This window comes from Bubalus kerabau, chromosome 1 (genome assembly GCF_029407905.1).
Source record: "Bubalus kerabau isolate K-KA32 ecotype Philippines breed swamp buffalo chromosome 1, PCC_UOA_SB_1v2, whole genome shotgun sequence".
Taxonomy (NCBI): domain Eukaryota; kingdom Metazoa; phylum Chordata; class Mammalia; order Artiodactyla; family Bovidae; genus Bubalus; species Bubalus kerabau.
Window position 1 is genome coordinate 247,431,504 of NC_073624.1, and position 22,945 is coordinate 247,454,448.

At 36.5% G+C, this 22,945-nt stretch overlaps 1 protein-coding gene and 1 long non-coding RNA gene across 2 annotated transcripts in view; both read left to right on the plus strand.

The window, feature by feature from the left end:
- LOC129637952 (uncharacterized) overlaps positions 1-22,945 on the plus strand; it is a 478,487-nt gene that overhangs the window by 215,231 nt on the left and 240,311 nt on the right. The window lies entirely within an intron of this gene.
- On the plus strand, positions 7,731-7,991 carry LOC129637942 (guanine nucleotide-binding protein G(I)/G(S)/G(O) subunit gamma-5-like). Its single transcript, XM_055562286.1, has one exon. The coding sequence runs from the start codon at positions 7,756-7,758 to the stop codon at positions 7,960-7,962; it is 207 nt and encodes a 68-aa protein (XP_055418261.1). The 5' UTR covers positions 7,731-7,755; the 3' UTR covers positions 7,963-7,991.

Below are 22,945 nucleotides of genomic sequence, written 5' to 3' on the forward strand. Positions count from 1 at the left end.
GTACTCTTGCCTGGAAAATCCCATGGACAGAGAAAGCTGGTAGGCTACAGTCCATGGGGTCGCAAAGAGTCGGACACAACTAAGTGACTTCACTTTATGCACATAAAATTGAACACATTACTTCATCTCCTAAACATCAACAGGTAAATGAAAATAATAATAATAAAATAGAATTTACAGAGATGTTATAAGCATTAAATGAAGTAATACATAAAGAAATTTAGCATATAGTTTACATATTATAAACTTTTGGTAATAATAGTTAATACTCCCACAACTAATAAGAATAATATGATAAAATCAGTGTCACATGGACTATAGAAATGATTTCCCCCACTGTTTTTTCTTTTTCACATTTTTTGCCTTTAGACTTGCTGGATTGTATTTCTCATGACTACCAAATGACTTTTCTAAAAATCCAAATCACTTGCTTGTTTAAATACTTTGAATATTTTCTGCCTAGTTCTACATCACTGATTCTAAAATTTCCCCCTACATGCAAATATATAAATATTATTCAGCACATACACAAATACTTACACACTCCAAAACACACATATTTACATAAAGTGCAAAAAATAAAAATACAGTAGCAACCGTAACTGGATTGTTCAAAGATGCAATAGAATGTGTTTGGGGTTTTCTAATGATAATATTGCCTTTGTATCCTCATTCCTTCTTATCTCTCTGTCTCTATCTTTCTTCATCCCTATCTTTCTATCCCCTCCCTCTCCCTCTATTTTTCCCCTTTTATTCTCCTCAGGCAATCATCCCAGGGGTATCTCTCAGAGCTACTTCCTCAGGCTCTTCCCATGGTGAAGCATCCTTGGCTTCAGAACACAATAGATTTGTTCTAATTTGGGTTATAGTCATTCTTGTGCCAATCACCATGCCCAGAGGAATGCCTTGACTAGAAATAGTATATGTGCCCTTGTGACTAGCATGATGGAGTAGTGTGAATAGTGTGATGAGAAACTCCTAGAACTATGGCAGTGAGGAAGAGGCAGGTCTCTGAAATGAAGGCATTTATTGCTAAAGGAGAGTGAAAAAGTTGGCTTAAAGCTCAACATTCAGAAAACGAAGATCATGGCATCCAGTCCCATCACTTCATGGCAAATAGATGGGGAAACAGTGGAAACAGTGGCTGACTTTATTTTTCTGGGCTCCAAAATCACTGCAGATGGTGATTGCAGCCATGAAATTAAGATGCTTGCTACTTGGCAAGAAAGTTATGACCAATCTAGACAGCATATCAAAAAGCAGAGACATTACTTTGTCAACAAAGGTCCATCTAGTCAAGGCTATGGTTTTTCCAGTGGTCATGTATGGATGTGAGAGTTGGACTATAAAGAAAGCTGAGCACTGAAGAATTGATGCTTTTGAACTGTGGTGTTGGAGAAGACTCTTGAGAGTCCCTTGGACTGCAAGGAGATTCAACCAGTCCATCCTAAAGGAGATCAGTCCTGGGTGCTCATTGGTGGAATTGATGTTGAAGCTGAAACTCCAATACTTTGGCCACCTGATGTGAAGAGCTGACTTCTTTGAAAAGACCCTGATGCTGGGAAAGATTGAGGGCAGAGTAGAAGGGGATGACAGAGGATGAGATGGTTGGATGGCATCACTGACTCAATGGACATGAGTTTGGGTAGACTCTGGGAGTTGGTGATGGACAGGGAGGCCTGGCGTGCTGCGGTTCATATGGTCACAGAGTTGGACACGACTGACTGACTGAACTGACTGATTGCTAAGAACAGAGATCATAAATAGGGTGTTGTGGGGAAAGCCAGCAAATTTAGCATACAGCAGATAATGTGGTGTACGTCTTGTGTATTCCCATTTACAATTTTCAATATAACAACTGAAATATCAGCTCTTTATTACTCAAAAGACAATTGGATATAAATGATATAAGAAGAAAGACAATGAGTCAGCTTTAAATTACCAAACTGAAAAGAGAGAGATAACATTAATTGTTAACACCTGTCACACAAAAAGTGCGTGTCATGATACTCCAGTGTGAAACAGTTTCATGACTGAAAACAGCAGTGTTGAAGGATGAAGTCCTAAGCCTCCCAGATTATGTTGCAGCCTTCTAAATTTATCAGTAGTTTCCCTCCTGCCTGGAACCTTCCCACTACCCCATTACTACAACTCTATATTCACAGCACATGTACAGTGGTCCATCATGACTCTGATTTGCACATAGAGTTTATATTAATTAACATTGTTTTCTCAGAACCTGGCATAGAGCCTGGCTCACAGTAAATTCTCTATTATTATGAGTTAAATTATTTTGATGACTAGGAAACAATCCCATTTCAGTACACTGAAGATGTTAACAGATTAAATGAATATTTGGCTGTCATAGATACGGGAGACAAAGGAAAAATTCTAGCAGAGTGAAAAAAGAAAGGTGAAAATACTCCAGAATTGTTAAACTACAAACTCATTATGCTACTTTTATAGTTGTGCTAACAGAAATATATGTGGTTGGGATCTGAAATGTAAACCTGACTTAGGTCAAATCTCCCTGGGATCTGAGGATTGCTGACAACTACTGATATTTATTGCCTTTTTAAACTGATCCATGAAGGCCTAAAAATAGAGACCAGATGTATAGATTCAGGAGTACTTTAGCACAGCTCTCTTTATTAGCTGTATTTTTGTATATTTCTTCCCATCATTCACATGCACATAACCATATACAGAAATACAAATATCATTTCAGTCAATGTTTACTATTTTTGTATTACAATTCACAAAGAGTAAAGTGAAGCTGCTCTTTGGTCTAAACCATATTTTGGGCAGTAAATGAAAATCTTTAGCTCTCCCTGCAGTAGTGTAATGTCAAGCTCAAGTATTCTCCTTTCAGTCTAGCAAGATAATATTAATAGTTTGCTTTCCAAAAAGTTCAGTTATTTACTCTTAAAATTTAAAGGTATGCATTCTCACTATTTTGGGGTTTGGATTAAAATTAATTACCTTGGAATGAATTGAAACTTTCAGTTAAGCCTAACGTAAGACTTGGATAATCTTCAAGGTTGTTAATTGAAAATTAATGGCTCTTTCTTAAAATCCATGTAGTAGAAGCAGAAGCCATCTCAGTAGTGCCTAATAATCGTGGCATAATCTTGTCAACCCTTTCATATATGGTAGGACTAGAAATAGCTTTCCACTTTCAAGGGTCTGGAAAGCCCAGGTTATATGGTTTCATTTGAAATTGAATATTGAATTGAGACTTCTAGATTTTGATTTCAAATTCTGAATCTGCCTTTATCAACCTGGGTGAAAAAAGAGAAATAACTGTTGCTCTGTGATGTTAACTTTTTATTTGTAACATGTAGCAAAAATTCAATAACTATTATAGATTATATATTTTATGTTTTATATGTATCAAAGTTATACATCAATGTGATTACAGCATTTAATAATTCCACAAAATATCCTACCCTACCCTCCATTCCCTCTCCATAGAACCAATTATTTTCAGCTCTTTCCACTGATTCTGTTGTTGTTTATTGCCATTTCTCTAATAAACTACCTTGAATATTAATTTTTAAATTTCATTGTTTATTATCTTCCTTATAGGAAGAGTACATTTTACCTCAAGCCCACAATCACTCTTCCCTTCATTCTTCCTCATCATCTATATGAGTTAGTTCAAATCCTTTTCCTTCAACTCTGGTAGCTCAGACAGTAAAGAATTTGCCTGCAATGCGGGAGACCTAGGTTTGATCCCTGGGTCAGGAAGATCCCCTGGAGAAAGACATGGCAACCCACTCCAGGATTCTTGCCCAGAGAATCCCATAAACAGAATACCGTTAACAGACAGACCATGGGTCACAAATAGTCTAACACTACTGAGTGACTAACACATCTCTTTCACGTCCTGCACAATATTTTGTTTAATAATTATCTTTTGTTGTTGTTTTTGACATAGTGTGTTAACTTGCTAGGGTTTCCATAAGAAAGTACCACAGACTAGGTGATTTAAACAGAGAAATATATTTTCTCACAATTCTTGAGACTTAAAATCTGAGATCAAAGTACCAACAGAGTTGGTTTCCTCTGAAGCCTCTTCTTTGCTCATAGGTTGCTGTTTTCTCCCTGTGTCTTCCTGTGGTCTTCTCCCTGTGCATGCCTGTGTCCAAAATTCATTTTCTTATCAGGATATAAGTCATATTATATTAGTGTCTATCCAAATGAACTCATTTTAGCTTAATTACCTCTTTTGAGACCTTGTCTTCAAATAGGGTGACATTCCGAGGTACTGAACATTAGGACTTTGGCATAGCAATTTTGGTACATAATTTAAACATAGGACACAATTCAAAATGTTTTCTAAGCCATGTTCTTGAGCTTTGGCTTAAGGGAATATTGTGGCTGGTTTGATCATCTATCTAGACTGCTAAAACTTTCTCCATGTCAGCAGTATGGCTCTTTCACATTTTTATTTGTATGTTCTCCAGAGTAGCATTTTTAATTTCCTTCAAGAGAATTTCCTTTGCTTTCACAACTTACCTGACTGTACAAAAGGCCTAGCTTTTGGCCTGTCTTAGTATTAGGCATGGCTTTCTCACTAAGCTTAATTATTTCTAGCTTTTTATTTAAAGTGAAAGACAGCCCCTCTCCCTTTCACTTGAACACTTAGAGATAAGTAAAGTGTGATTATTTGGCCTAATTTTGATATTGTTGCATCTCAGACAATAGGTAGGCCACGGAGAGAGACCATGTGGGAACAGCTGGTCAGTGGAGCACTCAGAACACACACTTTTATAAATTTGCTCTCTTATACGGTTCATGGTGCTCCTAAACAATTATAATAGTGACATCAAAAAGCATTGATCATAAATCAACAAATACAAGAATAATATGAAAGTTGGATATATTGTGAAAATTGCCAATATGAGACAAAGATATTAAGTGAAAAACTGATGTTGGAAACATGGAGACAATAGACTTGCTTGATGTATGTTTGCCCCAAACTTCAGTTTATAAAAAGAAAAAAAAAAAAAGCAGTATCTGTGAAGCATAATAAAGTGAAGTGCAATAAAATGAGCTATACCTGAATACCATACCACTTTCTTTTGGCTTGCCAAAGTTCTACTAAGAAATCTGCTTAAGAATGCCTTGTATGTGATGAGTCACTTTTCTCTAGATGACTTCAAGGTTCTTCTTTTCTCTTTCAAAATTTTGATTATAATATATCTCAGTGTGAATTTCTTTGGTTTTCTCCTCTTCAGAGTTTATTGAGACTCGAACTTTGTATGTTTTCTCAATTGGAAATTTTGGGCCATTGTTTCTTTAAATAATCTAATTCCTTTCCTTTCTTCTTCTTCTGTGACTTCCTTAATATATATTAATCCACTTGATGGTGTCCCATAAGATCCTAATGCTCACTTTTCTTTATTATTTTTTCTTTTATCCCTCATGATTTTGAATGTAAAATGACCCATCTTCTTGTTCGCTGATTCTATGTTCTGCCTATTTGAAACTCATGTTGCACACTTGTAACGAGTGTCTCAGCTCAATTATTGCATTTATTAACCCCAGAAATTCTGTTTTGATAATATCTATCTGTATTGATATTTTTATTTCCTTCATAATTTTCTCATATCCCATAGTTCTTTGTTTTATTTTACCACTTTGAGCATATTCACAATTGTTTTAAATTTTTTTCCCCTAATAAATCCTATGCCTATGTTTCTTCAGGAACAGTTTTCAGTGATTTATTTTGTTCCTTTGAATAGGCCATATTTTCCTATTTATTTGTACATATTGCAATATTTTGTGGACATTGCGGCAGATTTTGCCAAAAGCAGATCTTGAAAATTTTGAAAAAGCGGCTTCTTATTTTGGTTTTCAGACTTATTCCCGTCAGAGAACCTCTTCACTATTCAGCTTGTTATGTATGAAAGCTTAAGGTCTTCTCAGGCAATTTGAAGACATGTTTTTCTTTTCCCCTGATCTTTTGATTATGATTTTTTCTGTCCTTAATTGCCCCATGCGCATGACTGATTTTAAGCATCTTGCTTCCCTAAGCGTCTTATCCTAGCTTCTTTTGGTGCCTCACCTGTTCTATTGTGTTCCTCCATCAGTAGTCTGTTCTCATGGGTATCTGAGTTCTTGTGGTGTCCTTGTGGTTTTCACAAGCCATGACCACTGCTTCCCACAGTTCCTGCTCGCCTGAAATTTGAACTCTGCTGCCTCAGCTATCTCATCTCTGAGTGGGCTGACATAGAGACCAATCAGGCAACACCCGGACAGTTTCTAATGTTGCTTGTTTGATTTGCTCTGCTCTTTCTGGCTGACAGAATGGAACTGGGATGAGGCACTGCTTTTGCCAAACTACATTGAGCCAGTGGGTAGAGGGTAGGAAAATTACAAGTAAAAATGTCCCATAATGTCATACCACTTTGAATGTTCCTTTTTCTTTTCTGGATATTAATTTGTTTTCTGTAGATCATTTCACTGATTATCAAGGGTCCTATAAAGTTTTTGCCACCAGTCTCTCCTTGTTTATTTAATATTTCCATAAGTAAAAATAGTCTGGAGCTTTGTACTCCACCATTTTGCTGATGTTCTCATTTTCATAAGTTTTACTCTTTTCACCTGTATTATCAACCTTCCCTATATAGTTAGCAATAGGCTCTTTTTAGATTTTTGAAGTCATTTTTTAGAACTTCTAAGCCACTTATTTTCTAGCCTTATTTTTATTGCTGTTATTGCAATACCTGACCTACCCATTGTTATGTGTTATGTATGGCAAAACCAATACAATATTGTAAAGTAAAAAAATAATAATAATAATAAATAATAATTAAATACATAAAATTTTTACTTATCAAAAAAATGTGAAATCAAAACTCAGTCTTTATATATTTTAATTACATTTCTTTGTATTTATGGCATTTCAAGTGAGAAGGAATGCTTGTGTAAAAAAATTCCAGTTTTTACTAGATGTCTAGTAAATAACATCACTTTTTTTAAACAGTAGTCAATATTGTTGCCAAACAGAAATGGTTTGGGTCTTATTTAAAAGGTAGAAGTACAATGTATAGTATTATAAATTGTAGGGATTTCTTCTGTATGTACATCTCATTAACCTTTGATTCTGTCAAATTCAGTAAAAGCGTCATTGACACAATTAAAACTCAACAATTGAGTGCCAACAATTGAGTAAGGAAGCGGGCATGACTGAACCAAGAGAAATGAATGCTGGCCTATGGGGATAATAAAAAATAACAATTAGGGAAAACAGAAAAAAATCAAGTATCAAGATGGTTGAAAACACCAGAAAGATGGAGAGATGAAAACATGAGAAGGGGTACCTATAGGGAGAGTGACTTGAATTATGGGTACTGATTATCCAAGTCCTTTCTAAGTATCTGAAAGCAGTAGAATATATTAAAAGTGAGAATTAAACAAGTATAACTTATATTTCAATAATAATATTTCATAGGAAATTCAGCGTTCATCGATTCCATTACACAAATAGAGATGACAAATGGAGATGACTCAATGGAGATTTTTAGATGTCTTTTCAAATATAAAACCTTGTTGTTGTTTTTTAACTTGCATTTCTGTATAATAAAGGTAGACTTATACAAACTCTATTTAGGGGATACAATGTTTACATTAAAGCATCTTTAAAAATGAAAATCTAGACCCCCGCCCCGCCGACTGGCCCAGCGGACCCACCGCAGAGCAGAGCTGCCGATGGCCCCGCAGATCTGCCATCCTTTCTAGTGTGCCATGTCTGGTTCATCCAGCATCGCGGCTATGAAAAAAGTGGTTCAACAGCTCCGGCTGGAGGCCGGGCTCAATCGGTTGAAGGTTTCCCAGGCAGCTGCAGATTTGAAACAGTTCTGTCTGCAGAATGCTCAACATGACCCTCTGCTGACTGGAGTATCTTCAAGTACAAATCCCTTCAGGCCCCAGAAAGTCTGTTCCTTTTTGTAGTAAGGCAAATCTTGACAAGGTTTTCCAAACCACGTTTCATAAACCAGTGAATATTCAAAGGAAAGCTAAATTTGAAGCCTGTACAAAAGCCTCTCTGTAACGTGCCATACTATACAAACTTCTACTTTTGTCAGTCCTTAATGTCTACCTCTCTGAATATTCATAATTTTCTGTTTCATAAGGGTAATTATTTTATATACACTGATAGCAACATACAATAAAATACTTAGTATAAAAAAATGAGAATCTATATTCTCTAGTCATATGGTAATTCATAACTGGAAAATACTTTTAAAAAATCTAGCTACAGTGTGTTTTTTTTTTGAATAATAACTATTTTTATTTATTAGCACAATAGTAATTATCCAGATATGTTAAATTCCGTTAAATATACTGTGTATTGTAAAAATCTGAAAGTAATAGTAATTAGTATTCAGAGAGTGCTAAAGTTAACACACATTGGTATTACTGTAGTAACTTGATTAGATGGCATGCTACCTATTACCTTAATTATACTGCTTATTGATGTAATGCCAAAATTTCTGCTCTTTTATCAATTGGCGTACCTACACCACAATTAGTCTATACAATACCTGAAACTGCTATCTTTCCTCATTGGTACAATGCCTCCTGACAGCGTGATAGCATGTCTCTCTGAGTTCTGGCAATCTGCCATAAAGCAATGCTGTTTGCAACAGGAAAAATCTTGTCTCTCTGTGTGTCTATATATGCTTTATGCTCGAAAGCAGAAAATCATTTACATATTCCTAGGCCATGCTGATACACTCACAGGCTGCTTTGAGGCTTGAAACTTAAAAAAACTATTATTCTACATAGAAGGGACACACATTTCAAAATATCATGTGATTTGAAGTACTGTTGAAGTGGACCTGTTGTTGTTGTTTTTCTTGAATGTTACACCCCCCCACCCTGTTTATATGGCTTTCAGTCACCCAGTTTATAGCAATTTGTTACAGCACTCACAGGAAACTAACACACAACTGAAAATACTAAAAAGATTGCTACAACACACAACTGTCAATGTGTACAATATGTGGGACTCATTAAAAAAATGACAGCCTAGCACAGGAAACAGGAAAAGCACAGAAAATTGCAATACTGCTTGAAAGAGTATTTTAAACATCTGTTTAGAAATTAAGAACAATTTACTAAAATTGATATGCATTTAAGAAACAGAAAAAATTGCTTTGAAATTGAGTTGTTATATATATATATATATATATTTTTTTTTTTTCCCTAACACAAGAAATTAGTAGTTAAGTCTTGATGGGGTTCCCAGGGTAGGAGGGGCCTTTCCCTATGTACAGTTTTGTTTTTTGTTTATTTCTGGATAAAACTATTGTATTCCAAAATCAAATGTGATCATTCAAATGGTAAACACCTGGGAGGGAGCCATGCCAGGCAGGAAAAGAAGCTATTGAGGAAAACTGCTTGTGCTACTGGAAAGAAAGCTGCTTAGGATATGGCATGTAGCAGAGATGAAACTTAAAAATGAAATATACCTTTAAGCATAACTTAAATAGTTTGTGTTCTTGCTGAAGGACTCTGGAGGAATATTACTGTAACAAATTGCTATATTTAATTCTTGGCTAGCAGCCAGGTATAGGTCAGACAATTTTTTTTTTTCCTATTAAAATAACCACAAGCAAGGGAAAAACAGAACCTTTTGCTTAGAAACACACACATACACATATCATACTGTATGTAACCCTATGGTCTTTATTTCACGGTGACCAGATAAGACAACATGTGACAAAAAAGCACCCAGAGTCTCTTGACTAGTGAGTGATAACAGTGGGTTGCTGTTGTTGAGTCACTAAGTTGTATTAGAATCTTTTGTGGCCCCTTGGACTGCAGCCCACCAGGTTTCTATGTCCATGTGATTTCCCAGGCAGAAATACTAGAATGGGTTGCTGTTTTCTTCTCCAGGGGTTCTTCTCGACCTAGGGATCAAACCCATGTCTCCTGCTTTGGCAGGCAGATTCTTTACCCCTGTGGTGGTGGTTTAATCGCTAAGTCATGTCCTCCTCTTGCGACCCCATGGACTGTAGCCCACCAGGCTCCTCTGTCCATGGGATTCTCCAGGCAAGTATACTGGAGTGGATTGCCATTTCCTTCTCCAGGGGGTCTTCCCAAACCAGGAATCAAACCCAGGTCTCCTGCATTGCAGAGGATTCTTTACCAACTGAGCTATGAGGGAAGCCGATTTTACCACTGAGCCACCAGGAGAGCCCAACAACAATGGGGCACTCCTGTAATGGATTTTTCCCCATGAAGTTGCCACTGCTGTCATGGGCTGTAGTATTTCTGAGCATTCAGGAGAATTCAGAAACCAGTACAACTCAAGTACAGCCAGACAGAACATGGTGATGCCCAGGGAAACCAAAGGAATCCAATCCCCAGCAGGCAACCCTGTCTCCCAGCAACCCTCCTCTGATGACATGTTGCAAGTCTTTCTCCTGAGGGTTAATGTGTTAGACACCTGGGACTGGTTATTGATTAAAAATGGAAACCTGAATGATTCATCAGCTGTCTTTCTTTTCATATCTATTTCCCCCTTTTAAACTGAGATGCTTTTGATTTTGTTGAATTAAATAGCATAGGAAGCAATCTGCTGCTGTCACCTACAGTGCTTTTGTTAGATTAATGATTATCAACAGGTTGTATAGACTGGTATTCATTACAATAATATTGGATATTACAAATAAAAGAGTATTAAGCATTAAAACATATCCTTTGGGCATCAATTTTCACCTTTGTCAAGAAAAGTATCACTTAGCTGACTAACTGATATAGGTTTTATATAAAACTTAACTAACGTGTTGGAAGGACTCTCAATTCTCAGAGCTTTTATAACCTAAGTGATGAGCTGCATTATTAGATGTGGGATATCATTACCAAGCTTAAACTGCCATTATGTAAGAAAACATAGGACAGGCTCCTTGATCATTCATAAAACTTGCCGTACATCAGGATGGCTATTTTGTTTATGTCTGAGATATCAGTGGAGTCCTATGATTAAATCAAAGTTTGGAAACGAGCAATAGTAGGTTCATCAGGGCCTGATTGTATTTTGTTTTATCCGCATTGTTTTTAGTAACTTGCCAGCATCTAAAATGATCAGATGCGTTCATCTCCAAATCTGAAATTCCAGCTTCTTTTGAGCAAATCAGAAGATCTGGTTATACTAGGGTCACATGCCCATAAGAATACTGTTGGCTGGAATTCCTTGGTGGCTTCCACTTTTAAAAATAGCATGTTATTTGTTTATTCACAGTTAGAACTGGACATGGAACAACAGACTGGTTCCAAATAGGAAAAGGAGTACGACAAGGCTGTATATTGTCACCCTGCTTATTTAACTTATATGCACAGTACATCATGAGAAATGCTGGACTGGAAGAAGCACAAGCTGGAATCAAGATTGCCGGGAGAAATATCAATAACCTCAGATATGCAGATGACACCACCCTTATGGCAGAAAGTGAAGAAGAACTAAAAAGCCTCTTGATGAAAGTGAAAGTGGAGAGTGAAAAAGTTGGCTTAAAGCTCAACATTCAGAAAACGAAGATCATGGCATCTGGTCCCATCACTTCATGGGAAATAGATGGGGAAACAGTGGAAACAGTGTCAGACTTTATGTTTTTGGGCTCCAAAATCACTGCAGATGGTGACTGCAGCCATGAAATTAAAAGATGCTTACTCCTTGGAAGGAAAGTTATGACCAACCTAGATAACATATTCAAAAGCAGAAACATTACCTTGCCAACAAAGGTTCGTCTAGTCAAGGCCTATGGTTTTTCCTGTGGTCATGTATGGATGTGAGAGTTGGACTGTGAAGAAAGCTGAGCGCCGAAGAATTGATGCTTTTGAACTGTGTTGTTGGAGAAGACTCTTGAGAGTCCCTTGGACTGCAAGGAGATCCAACCAGTCCATTCTGAAGGAGATCAGCCCTGGGGTTTCTTTGGAAGGAATGATGCTAAAGCTGAAACTCCAGTACTTTGGCCACCTTATGCGAAGAGCTGACTCATTGGAAAAGACTCTGATGCTGGGAGGGATTGGGGGCAGGAGGAGAAGGGGACGACAGAGGATGAGATGGCTGGATGGTATCACCAACTCAATGGACGTGAGTCTGAGTGAACTCCGGGAGCTGGTGATGGACAGGGAGGCCTGGCGTGCTACGATTCATGGGGTCGCAAAGAGTCGGACACGACTGAGCAACTGAACTGAACTGATCCCCTTACTCCTTGTCATATTATGTGACTTGGACTGCAAGGAGATCAAACCAGTCAATCCTAAAGGAAATCAGTCCTGAATTTTCATTGGAAGGACTGATGCTGAAGCTGAAACTCCAATACTTTGGCCAACTGATGTGAAGAGCTGACTCATTTGAAAGACCCTGATGCTGGGAAAGATTGAAGGTGGGAGGAGAAGGGGTAGCAGAGGATGAGATGGTTGGTTGGCATCACCGACACAATGGACATGAGTTTGAGCAAGATCCAGGAGTTGGTGATGGACAGGGAAGCCTGGTGTGCTGCAGTCCATGGGGTCCCAAAGTGTCGGACACAACTGAGCAACTGAACTGAACTGAATTCCTCATTGGGAAAGTCCTTTTGGGGAAAAAAAAAAGTCAGTTGAACACAACAGTGTGCCTAGTGATATAATTAATTTACTTCCTAACACAATCACTTGGCAGACTAGTAACTGTAGAGTCACATTTACCCACAGACAACTCTTTCTGTAGAACTGGTTTACACATATTTTTTTTAATCCAATTTTAAAAGGACACTTTAATTATGAAGTAGATTTTAAGAGAGAAAATATCTTCATGATAAGGGTAATGATATTTATGTGGCAGTAAGTTTCTTTGTAAATCTATTACACTTCTGTGGAAATAAGCCCTCCGTCAAAAGGAATGATAAGTTAAACAGATTTGGGTAGAAACGGGGATGTGAGTAGGATGGCCAGGAAACAGAATGCACTCAGGAAACACTAAAGAGAGTATACTCAATTAAAACAAGTAATATGATGAAAGGAACTGATTGAGCTCTAATAATTTTCAGAAGCCATATAAAGTTATCCTGTAGCTTGAAAAACATCAGTTGAGAACTGAATCTGAAACACTTTCCAAACATGCTTTCAACAGAGTAAACAGATGAGTTATTTTATCGGTTTTAAGAGTATCAGAGAAGACAAGTTTAATTTTGACTTCAATAAAAACCCACATTTTATTAATAGAATTGTAACAAAGCTGAATACATTATTATTTTTGGCCAATTCTGATCCCTTAAAGTCTCGTGACTGTTTCTGTAGCAAAGTAAGTATATGAGTAAGGCTTGCGTAATTCAACCATATTCTTTTCTAACCTATCCATTTTTTTTTTTCCTTTTGGAAATTCTACAGGATTGCCTACCAAAGAGGCAGTGGCCTAAAAGATAAAGTTTTCTCTTCTCTCCATTTTGTATTTTCTCTGGTTTTCTGGATAACTGTGAGAATGCTTCCAACTGGTAAATTTTCTCAGAAGTCAGAGAACCAGTAGAGAGGAATTAGGAGCTTGGGAAGCTAGCGAGATAGGACATTTCCAAATACAAGTAATAAATGAATGAGAGTACAATCAAATAGACTTTTTAAAGTCAATTCCTTTTTGAGAAATAGATTATCTGTCTAAGTGAATTCCCGTTTTAACATTAAAAGCCAGATTGCAGATAGGTCTGATCCATTCATTCACTGGCTACTGAATGGCACTGACAAATTACACTTTCTAATCACCAGCATTGGCAATGATAAATCTCTTTGATTTCTGGCTTTGTAAAGAGATTGGATTTGGTGAAGTAACTGCTACCCCAACCATATCTTTAGAGATGCCAGCAGTCTAATGCTCTACTTTTGAAATACTAGTTCCTCTTTATTCAGAGTTCTGATGAAACAAAATTCACTATTTTGATTTCTGAGAAAGCATATTTAATTATGGACCCTGAGTGTACCAGACCCCAGTTGGTCACCTTAGAAAATGTGTTCCACTAGTTGCAGAGTATTTGAAAGTGTGGATTCTCCAAGATGAATCTTATTGATTTGTCAGGAAAAAAAGAAAACCTTCCTGTGCTACTTTTCTTTTTCTAGTATACAAATATCTTCAACTCTTTGAGTTAAGAGAATACAAACACAATAATTTTACATGTGTCTTTTGCTTCCCTTTTTTAAAGTAAATTTATTGCATATTTTCTGATTCATTCCATGTTCTGACTTATGAAAGGGTGATAGTCTGTAGCAGCCTAAATGAGGCAGAATAACTACCCCTTGATTTAAATGAAGAGGTGAATTCTCAGACAAAACAAAGCAACACAATTTCTTCTTGTAGTAACCGATGCAAAATGTTTGATTGGTTTTCAAGTTGTCTGGTTTTCTTTGTCTTCTTTGTGGATTGGTCTCATGTATAATGGCTGAATATGGAATTCAGACCTAGTAGTATGATAAATTACTATACCAGGGAGTCATTATCTTTCTCCACTGGAACTAATGGGCAATAGCCACAGGGGTTCAAAATAACACTCAACCAACCATTGCCATGGCCAAGGTATGCATAGGAAATACAGATTGCTTTCCCTTTATAAAATTAAGACAGTACAGAACACCTCTGACACAAGCAGGAATTCCAGCATAACTTTAGGATTATGGCAAGATTCAGCTTTAGAAATTTGTATTTCAGGGGGTAGAATTAAAATAGACATTTCCTAACTACATAATGGTCTGTTAATATTTTTTTCTGTTTTGCACACATAATTTTTAGAAAAAAAAATGACAGATATGTGGATCCTCAAAGATTATTTAATTTTTTTCATATTTAACAGATTCAGATTATAAAAGCAAAAATAACTTGAATATCTCTTCTATTCTTGAGTAACTGCTTTGTGGTTTTGTTTTCTTTAACAAAAGAAAAAAATACTGCTTATGTGGTGTTTTAGAGAATTAGATGGAGGTGTATGTTTTAAGTAATCTTAAGAAAAGGTTGGTGACTCATTAATTGGTAAGTTAAATAGGTGACACTGTCAGAAGTCCTGCCTGCTTTCCCATTACGCTTCTTTACAGACACTATAGGTAAATGTAAGAGACAGCATTTTGCTGATTATGGAACTGCCTCTATTTCTGAGCAGATGTTTATATTTGCCTTTTTTTACCTCTGAGTGTAAGGGCGAGAGTGTATGAGCTGTGTAGTTTTGATTTAAAACCTGGTGCGTAGCAGCAGGCTTGGTTTTATATATGAGTGGCCCCAGCAGGGCACGAATTGTTTTTGACTTCTATCATTTGTCAATAAATAAGAAAAGTGAGAGATTTATCATGTATGTTAAAGACTCTGGCAATATTCTCTATGATGCAAAATAAAATTTAATAAAACAGCATTTTTAAAAATGCATGCCATCACTGGTCTCACTTGTATGGGATGTAAATTCCAGAACTCTGTAGTCTTTCCACAGTGGGGAGTAGGGGTGAAGGGGGTGGATCTATTTGTCCGGCATCCATGTAGTGACCATTTTGCACAGCTGGTGAAGGGTTCCTGCCACGTGCAGAGCTGAGTGGACATCTTTGTGTGTGCCTCCCTGTGACCCTTTTATTAAGCACCTAGCTGTGCTCAATAGCGAAATGGATTCTAATTGATCACAGCAGGTTAAGTGATTTAACCTGAAGCAAAGCAATAGTTTTTATTTGAAACTGCCAGCACCTTTGCATTGACTCCCTTCTACCTCCAAAAGCCTAAAAACACCACCCTGAAAATAGAAAAACAATACCAGAACTAGTACACTGAATTTTCTCTCTAGCCATAAAAATAGAGGAGCAGGTGAAGGGATGTCCAGAGACAGGAAAATTGGAAAGGGACTTGGCAACTACCCAATTCAGTGTTTAATTTTGCAAGTGTAGCAATGATTTGTATGTACTTGTATTTATTCCTTGACAATCTAGAGTCTTCCAGAGCTGTGTGGCAGCAAGTGACTAATTTTGAATGGAAGCAAATCTTTGTTTAAGATAAACACAGGGCTAATTATTTTGGATTTCTCTCTTCAAATATGTTTTGAGCCCCTTTAAGTACTAGTCACTGGGATAAATCCCATGGGGTGTGGAGAAATAAACCAGACATGGTGTCTGTCTCAAGGAGCTTACAATCTCATTAATGTCATGCTAGGGACCAAATGTCTGACTGGCACAGGGGCAGGAGGAAATCATATTAAATATTAATACATGTCTTATTTTAGATCAATTTGATATTCTCCTAACCTTGAACTTCCAAAGCAATGATTACATTTAGAAATAGTGTTCTTTGGCTCTCTGCCTGAGTTCACATGATTTTCCCATTTTTCCCCCTCTCTTTTCTCTTTTCCTAGTATTTGTTTAAAGGAACCAAAATAAATTGGCAGAGACCTGATTGTAAGAAATGGGATTATTTTCCTACCCAGATTCAGGATCATGTAATAAACTGAGACTATTCTGTCTCCACTGTGTGTGTGTCTACATTAACAGAAAATCCTGTCCTTAGTTCAGGTGATGAGAACCTGACTTCATTTCTTATCCCTTCCCACCATCTGCCACCAAATGAATTATTTGAGTACTGTGACCACAGTTTTGGAAGTATCCAATTATCAAACCTAGATTCATTTCTCACCAGATTGAGTCCTAGTCTGTATCATTCATAATGGGAAAACATAATTAATTTAGTTAAAAGTACAGACGCCTTTTATTTTAAAAACACGGATATTTGAAAATACCATCCCTCACACACAATCACGGTCCTACTATTGAACTCTGGCTAGAATCATCCAGAAACATACACCTTGGCAGAGCCAAGACATGAATTAACTGAGCTATACAATTGTAATGTTTTTGCTTTTCTCCCAGGCCATTTTCCACTCCTGGCTGATAAAAATCTCTAATGGGCTGTTGTAAATGCTCTACTTCTATACTTAGTCTAAATAAGAAATATCATTTATGTCTATTAGCATCCGCAGAAACATTTGTCAACAGCAAGTTGGAGAATGACATAACTTTTTTTAAGTGCACCCATCCGGGAAACTTTCCAAGTTGGGAGCTACCCAAATTGGCAAAGATTCTAAGAAATCCATTCACATGCACTATGCATGACAACAATTTCTGGACTTCTTTTATACTTCTAGCTATTAGATTTGGAAGTGCCAAAGATGAGACAAAAAATAAAAATAAAACACACACAACCATAAACTAAAATAAAAGCAGGTCTATAAAAAAAGTTCTAATAGATAACTATGGTAAACTTCAAGAGCAAGGGAGAGGTCAGGTTCACCCTTCCTTGTTAGTCAGCGTGTCCCTGAGCCTGGCCCGTTTTACTCAAGGACAGAAACTATAACAAAACAATTTGTGTTCTACCTCAAAAACCAGTCCTTTCCTATCAAGGACTCTCCAGAAATGCCAGCTTGTTCTCTCCATTTTTACAATATCAGAGCACATACATAAGGTTTTTTCCTTTTCTTTTTAAAATTTGAAATCCTTCTGTCTTTGGCTTTTGACCTGTGGTAACATATCTTACTATTTTAAGTACAACTGGCTACGGATGAACTGTTTGGTAACTTTTTTCCTAGTACGCACAACTGATGTCATCCTTATGTATGTAAGAAAGTCACAAGATTGTTCTCCATTTTTGTCTTTGTAAATGCACTTTGCATTGCAGAATGTCTTCATTTAATTAGTAAATGACCTCTTTTGTCTCATTGGTTCTGAGAGGACTGTAGCTTAGACCTTCATTTATTTAACACATGTGATAAAACCTTTATATGATACTGTCAAATTCCTTTAAGAGTAGAATTTTATTTATAAACAGAAATAAATAAAACAAGCTATTCAGTAAAATTGTTAATAATTATCAAGCAAACTGAAATTGGCATTTTGTCCAGCCAGTCATTCAAAATGAATATGTTCAAAGAGAAATATTTATCCTGAATATTCACTGCTTCAAATTTTAAATTAGCAGGGTCATTTTATCTAATATTACTCATTTTTTTCTGAAAATTTTAAAGGATTACATTGTTCTTAATCTAGGAAACATGAAATGACATTACCCCAACACCCATTTTTAATTTCAAGCACCCATTCTATAATAACCCTAATTGTAAGGTAATCTTTAAAACACACTTAATGTTTTTTTAATTGAACATTGATATATTTTAGTATTTTTCATGGATATATATACATATATATGTATGCATTATATATATACATATGTATAAAACATTATTACTGACATCTACTGGTTTAGGGTTTGCCTTATGGCTCAGCTGGTAAAGAATCTGCCTGCAATGCGGGAGACCTGGGTTCACTCCCTGGGTTGGGAAGATCCCCTGGAGAAGGGAAATGCTACCCACTCCAGTATTCTGGCCTGGAGAATTCCATGGACTGTGTAGTCCCTGGGGTGGCAAAGAGTCGGACATGACTGACCGGCTTTTTACTGGTTAAGAGCATGGAATTTGGAAACGAATACATTGGATCAAATTTCAGCTCTGCACTTACTAGCTGTATGATTAAGGCAAGTTGTTTTGCCTTAGTTTGTTCCTCTGCAAAATGGAAATAACAATACATTCATAAGGTTGCTATTAGAATTAAATGAGTTAAGATGTGTAATGCATTTTGAACGGGGCCCAGTAAGGTTAGACAAGCATTTGTTATTAACAACATTATCATTATCAGCATACCAATGGAGATGTCTAGCAAAGACAGGAGTTTTTTTAATATTACATAAAGTTTGAAATTAATTTAAAACTCAGTTTTTTTCTACTTGAAATAAAATAGCTATGTTGTATTTGCAACTGTACATAAAATATGTACAGAATATTTTTCTGTCTGTGATTCTACCAGGTAAGATATAGCAGTGGCACCACTAGTCATTTGAAAATATATTTTTAGTACTTTAGAAAGAGAAGAAAATAAAGGCAGCTTTTCATTCTTATTTTTAGTCTAAATGCTCCAAAACTGTCCATAAATGTAAATGTTAAAGTATAAGTAACCATTTCAAATGTAGTGAGTACTATATATGTGTGTGTGTGTTTATTTTTAATTTGAACTACCCAAAATATATTACTCATCTGAGATGTTTAGATACTTGGCATGTTATTGCTATCAAATAGATATATAATTTCAGTTAATGGTCTAACTACCATGCTGCTGCTGCTGCTGCTAAGTCACTTCAGTCGTGTCCGACTCTGTGCGACCCCCATAGACGGCAGCCCACCAGGCTCCCCCGTCCCTGGGATTCTCTAGGCAAGAACACTGGAGTGGGTTGCTATTTCCTTCTCCAGTGCATGAAAGTGAAAAGTGAAAGTGAAGTCAGTCGCTCAGTCATGTCCGACTCTCAGTGACCCCATGGACTGCAGCCCACCAGGCTCCTCCATCCATGGGGTTTTCCAGGCAAGAGTACTGGAGTGGGTTGCCTTTGCCTTCTCCGGGTCTAACTACCATAGATTATCAATTCAGAGTTACTTTGATAGTAGGAATTGTACTGAAGCCAAAGTGTTCTTATTTATAGAGTCCATTTAACTAATTTCAACATGACAGATATGTAACTTATATTGAACCATGCATCAGCATTGTGCTGGGTGATAAAGAATCAAAAATGAATAAAATATCCCTGCCTGTGCTATAGGAAGTAGTCAGTTTCTTCAGTTTAACATGGTACCTTCTATCCGGTCCTTCTTGAAAATCACTGTTGCTTCCCCTATCTCCCAGGTTCTAATTTGGAAAACTAGATTAAACTTAGTGTTCCCAACTAGAAATTAGGATTCACAGTTCATTACCAAATATGTAATGAGGTCCCTGGTTCATATTGGGTTCCCCCTGCTTTGCTGACATTTTGGGTTTCCCTTGTGGCTCAGCTGGTAAAGAATCGGCCTGCAATGTGGGAGACTTGGATTCGATCCCTGAGTTGGGAAGATCCCCTGGAGAAGGGAAAAGCTACCCACTCCAGTATTCTGACCTGGAGAATTCCATGGACTGTATAGTCCATGGGGTCGCAAAGAGTCGGACACAACTGAGCAACTTTCAGTTTCACCAAATATGTAATAGGATGTTACTCTGAAGAAGAAGAAAGGATATTGACTCTTGTGTATTCTGTATAAATCTTGCAAAACCAGTATGGAATTTCCTCATGTGAAAACTTTTCTTAGATTATTTTGGTTCTTAAACACATATTTTCATATCCCTGACCCATTTTAATGTTTTTATACTGAAAGACAGAATGCATGATTCAAAGCAGAGTTACAAAACCAAAACTATTGGTGATCAAAGGAGAAAATATGAAAGAAACATAAATTAAAAAAAAATGAATTAACTTAAAAAACTCTCAGTATATTATCATTTCTGCATAAAAAGATTTTATCTTTCTTCCTATAGACATACTATATATGTAACTTTTAAATATCAAGTAAAATATTTAGCACTTCCTATATTTTAACTTTATTAATAAATATTTTCAGTCTTCTGTTAGATAATCTTATTAAATCTTATGGTTAATACATTAAATTTTGCCATCTATAAGCAAAATCAAAATATTCCAACTGTCCTTCACACAGTTTCATATTCTCATGATAATGAACAGTTTACAAAAGTATATAGGACTTAGCTAAGAAAACAAAAATTAAAATTCATGGTGCTGTATAATTTTTTATTCTAAAACAATATTTTCATATTCTATAAGATAAATACCCAGAAGATAAATGTATCTGAATTAATATCAGATTAATTTGGGAACTTCCCAGATGGCTCAACAGTAAAGAATCTGCCTACCAATGCAAGAGACACAAGAAACGTGGGTTTGATCCCTTGGTGGGGAAGATTCCCTGGAAGAGGAAATGGCTACCCACTACAGTATTCTTGCCTGGAGAATCCCATGGACATAGGAGCCTGTTGGCTGTAGTCCATGGGGTCGCAAAGAGTGAGGAACAATGAAGTCACTCAGCATACAGCACAGTAACAATTTTCCAAAGATTTTACTTAAAAATAAATCTAATTAGTCATTTATCATCCCTCCTACTTTCCACAATTTTTAACATTTTTCTGAATAATTTAGATACTTTTGTCATTTTTTCGTTTTTATAATAAATGTTCCCATTATGTTGAACATACACCAGAATCTAGAGAATATAATAATATTAATTAAAACAGTGATGATGATAGTGGACTTAAGTAAAAATATTGGCTTTCAGAGGGAAAAAACTTACAAAGTATTTGCAGTGTTATGCCTGAAGTATTCTTGGTAGACTGCATTATCTTTCTCTGAGAACTGTGAATGTGGGTTATACGAAGAGACTTTATAGATGCCATCAAATAAAATCATAGGAATTTTTTTAGAATGAAATTAAATTAGAGACTAATTTGGCCCTTCTCATTTATTTTATAAAGCATAGAAATCCATCCCAGAGAAAATGGGTATGGCCTAAGGCACAGGACAAATAAAATATAGAGTCAGAAAGAGAACTGAACTGTACGTATTGAAACCTTAGTCAAGAGTTATCTTTTTGTCCATATGCTTTCATCTGTCTTTCCAGTAAACTCTCCCAAGGATATTTAAGATAGGTCTTGCTTTCCCTACTGTATCCCAAGACTTGACTGAAGTTTTTAGAACACTGAAAGTGCTTAATAGGGTCTTGCCTGGTGGCTCAGATGGTAAAGAATCTGCCTGCAATGCAGGAGACTCAGGTTCAGTTCCTAGGTTGGGAAGATCCCTTGGAGAAGCGCATGGCAACCCACTACAGTATTCTTGCCTGGAAAATTCCATGGACAGAAGAACCTGGTGGGCTAGTCCATGGGGTCTCAAAGAGTCAAACATGACTGAGTGACTATTACTTTTTTCATTTTTCAGGTGCTTAATAAATAGTTGTTGAATAGAAGGTAGGCATTTAAATAAATAAATAAATATGTAACAGAAAATTCACTTTGCCAAACAGACACTATTATTGCTCTAAATGAGCATTCAATATTGAGTTAGTATTTCTGATTCATACTTACAACACTTTCTAGTAGTCCACAGATTATAATTTTCTTTTTTATTAGGATTATAGTATTTGACGAGAGTTCAACTATAAAGAAAGCTGAAAGCTGAAGAATTGATGCTTTTGATCTGTGGTGTTGAAGAAGACTCTTGAGAGTCTCTTGGACTGCAAAGAAATCAAACCAATAATCCTAAAGGAAATCAGTCCTGATTATTCATTGGAAGGGCTGATGCTGAAGCTGAAACTCCAATACTTTGGCCAACTGACTCGTTGGAAAAGACCCTGATGCTGGGAAAGATTGAAGGCAGCAGGAGAAGGGGACAACAGAGGATGAGCTGGTTGGATAGCATCACCAACTCAAAGGACAAGATTTCGAGCAAGCATTGGGAGTTGGTGATGTACAGGGAAGCCTGGCGTGCTGCAGTCCATGGGGTTGCAGAGTCAGACATGACTGGGTGACTGAACTTAGCTGATAGTATTTGATACACTTTGCCTTGTATCATCAAATTAGAATATTCAGTTGCTGTTTCCCTTTTCCAATTCTATATTCTGTCCAGTTGAAATGAAACCCTGTGACAGCCTTTCTCTTTAGGACTGTTACTCCTTAGCTTTCATAAGTTGAGCCATAGATTTGTCTGAATTTTAATTGATCCTGCATGCATTTATTTTTCCTACGTGTAAAATAGCAATGTTAATAGAAAAAGATGTATATGCCTCAGAAAAGTATGTGTCAATGTTTCACAAACAATCAGAAATACTTGCCAAGATTAAAATTAAAAAAAAAAAAACTGGGAAGGCTTCACGGATGACACGGCAGTGTATTGGGAGGAAGCTAAACTGCACTTTAGCTTTCAGAGGCACTTGTTATATTTTTTCACTGGCTCTGTTTTATCTACATAACTTGGGTCTTCTGATTCTCTTTCTTTTTTGTGTGGATAATTGCTTTGTTGTTAGTGCTTTGA

What these genes read in the sequence shown, in the direction of transcription:
- LOC129637942 (XM_055562286.1), top strand. Translation starts at nt 7,756, where the DNA reads ATGTCTGGTTCATCCAGCATCGCGGCTATGAAAAAAGTGGTTCAACAG.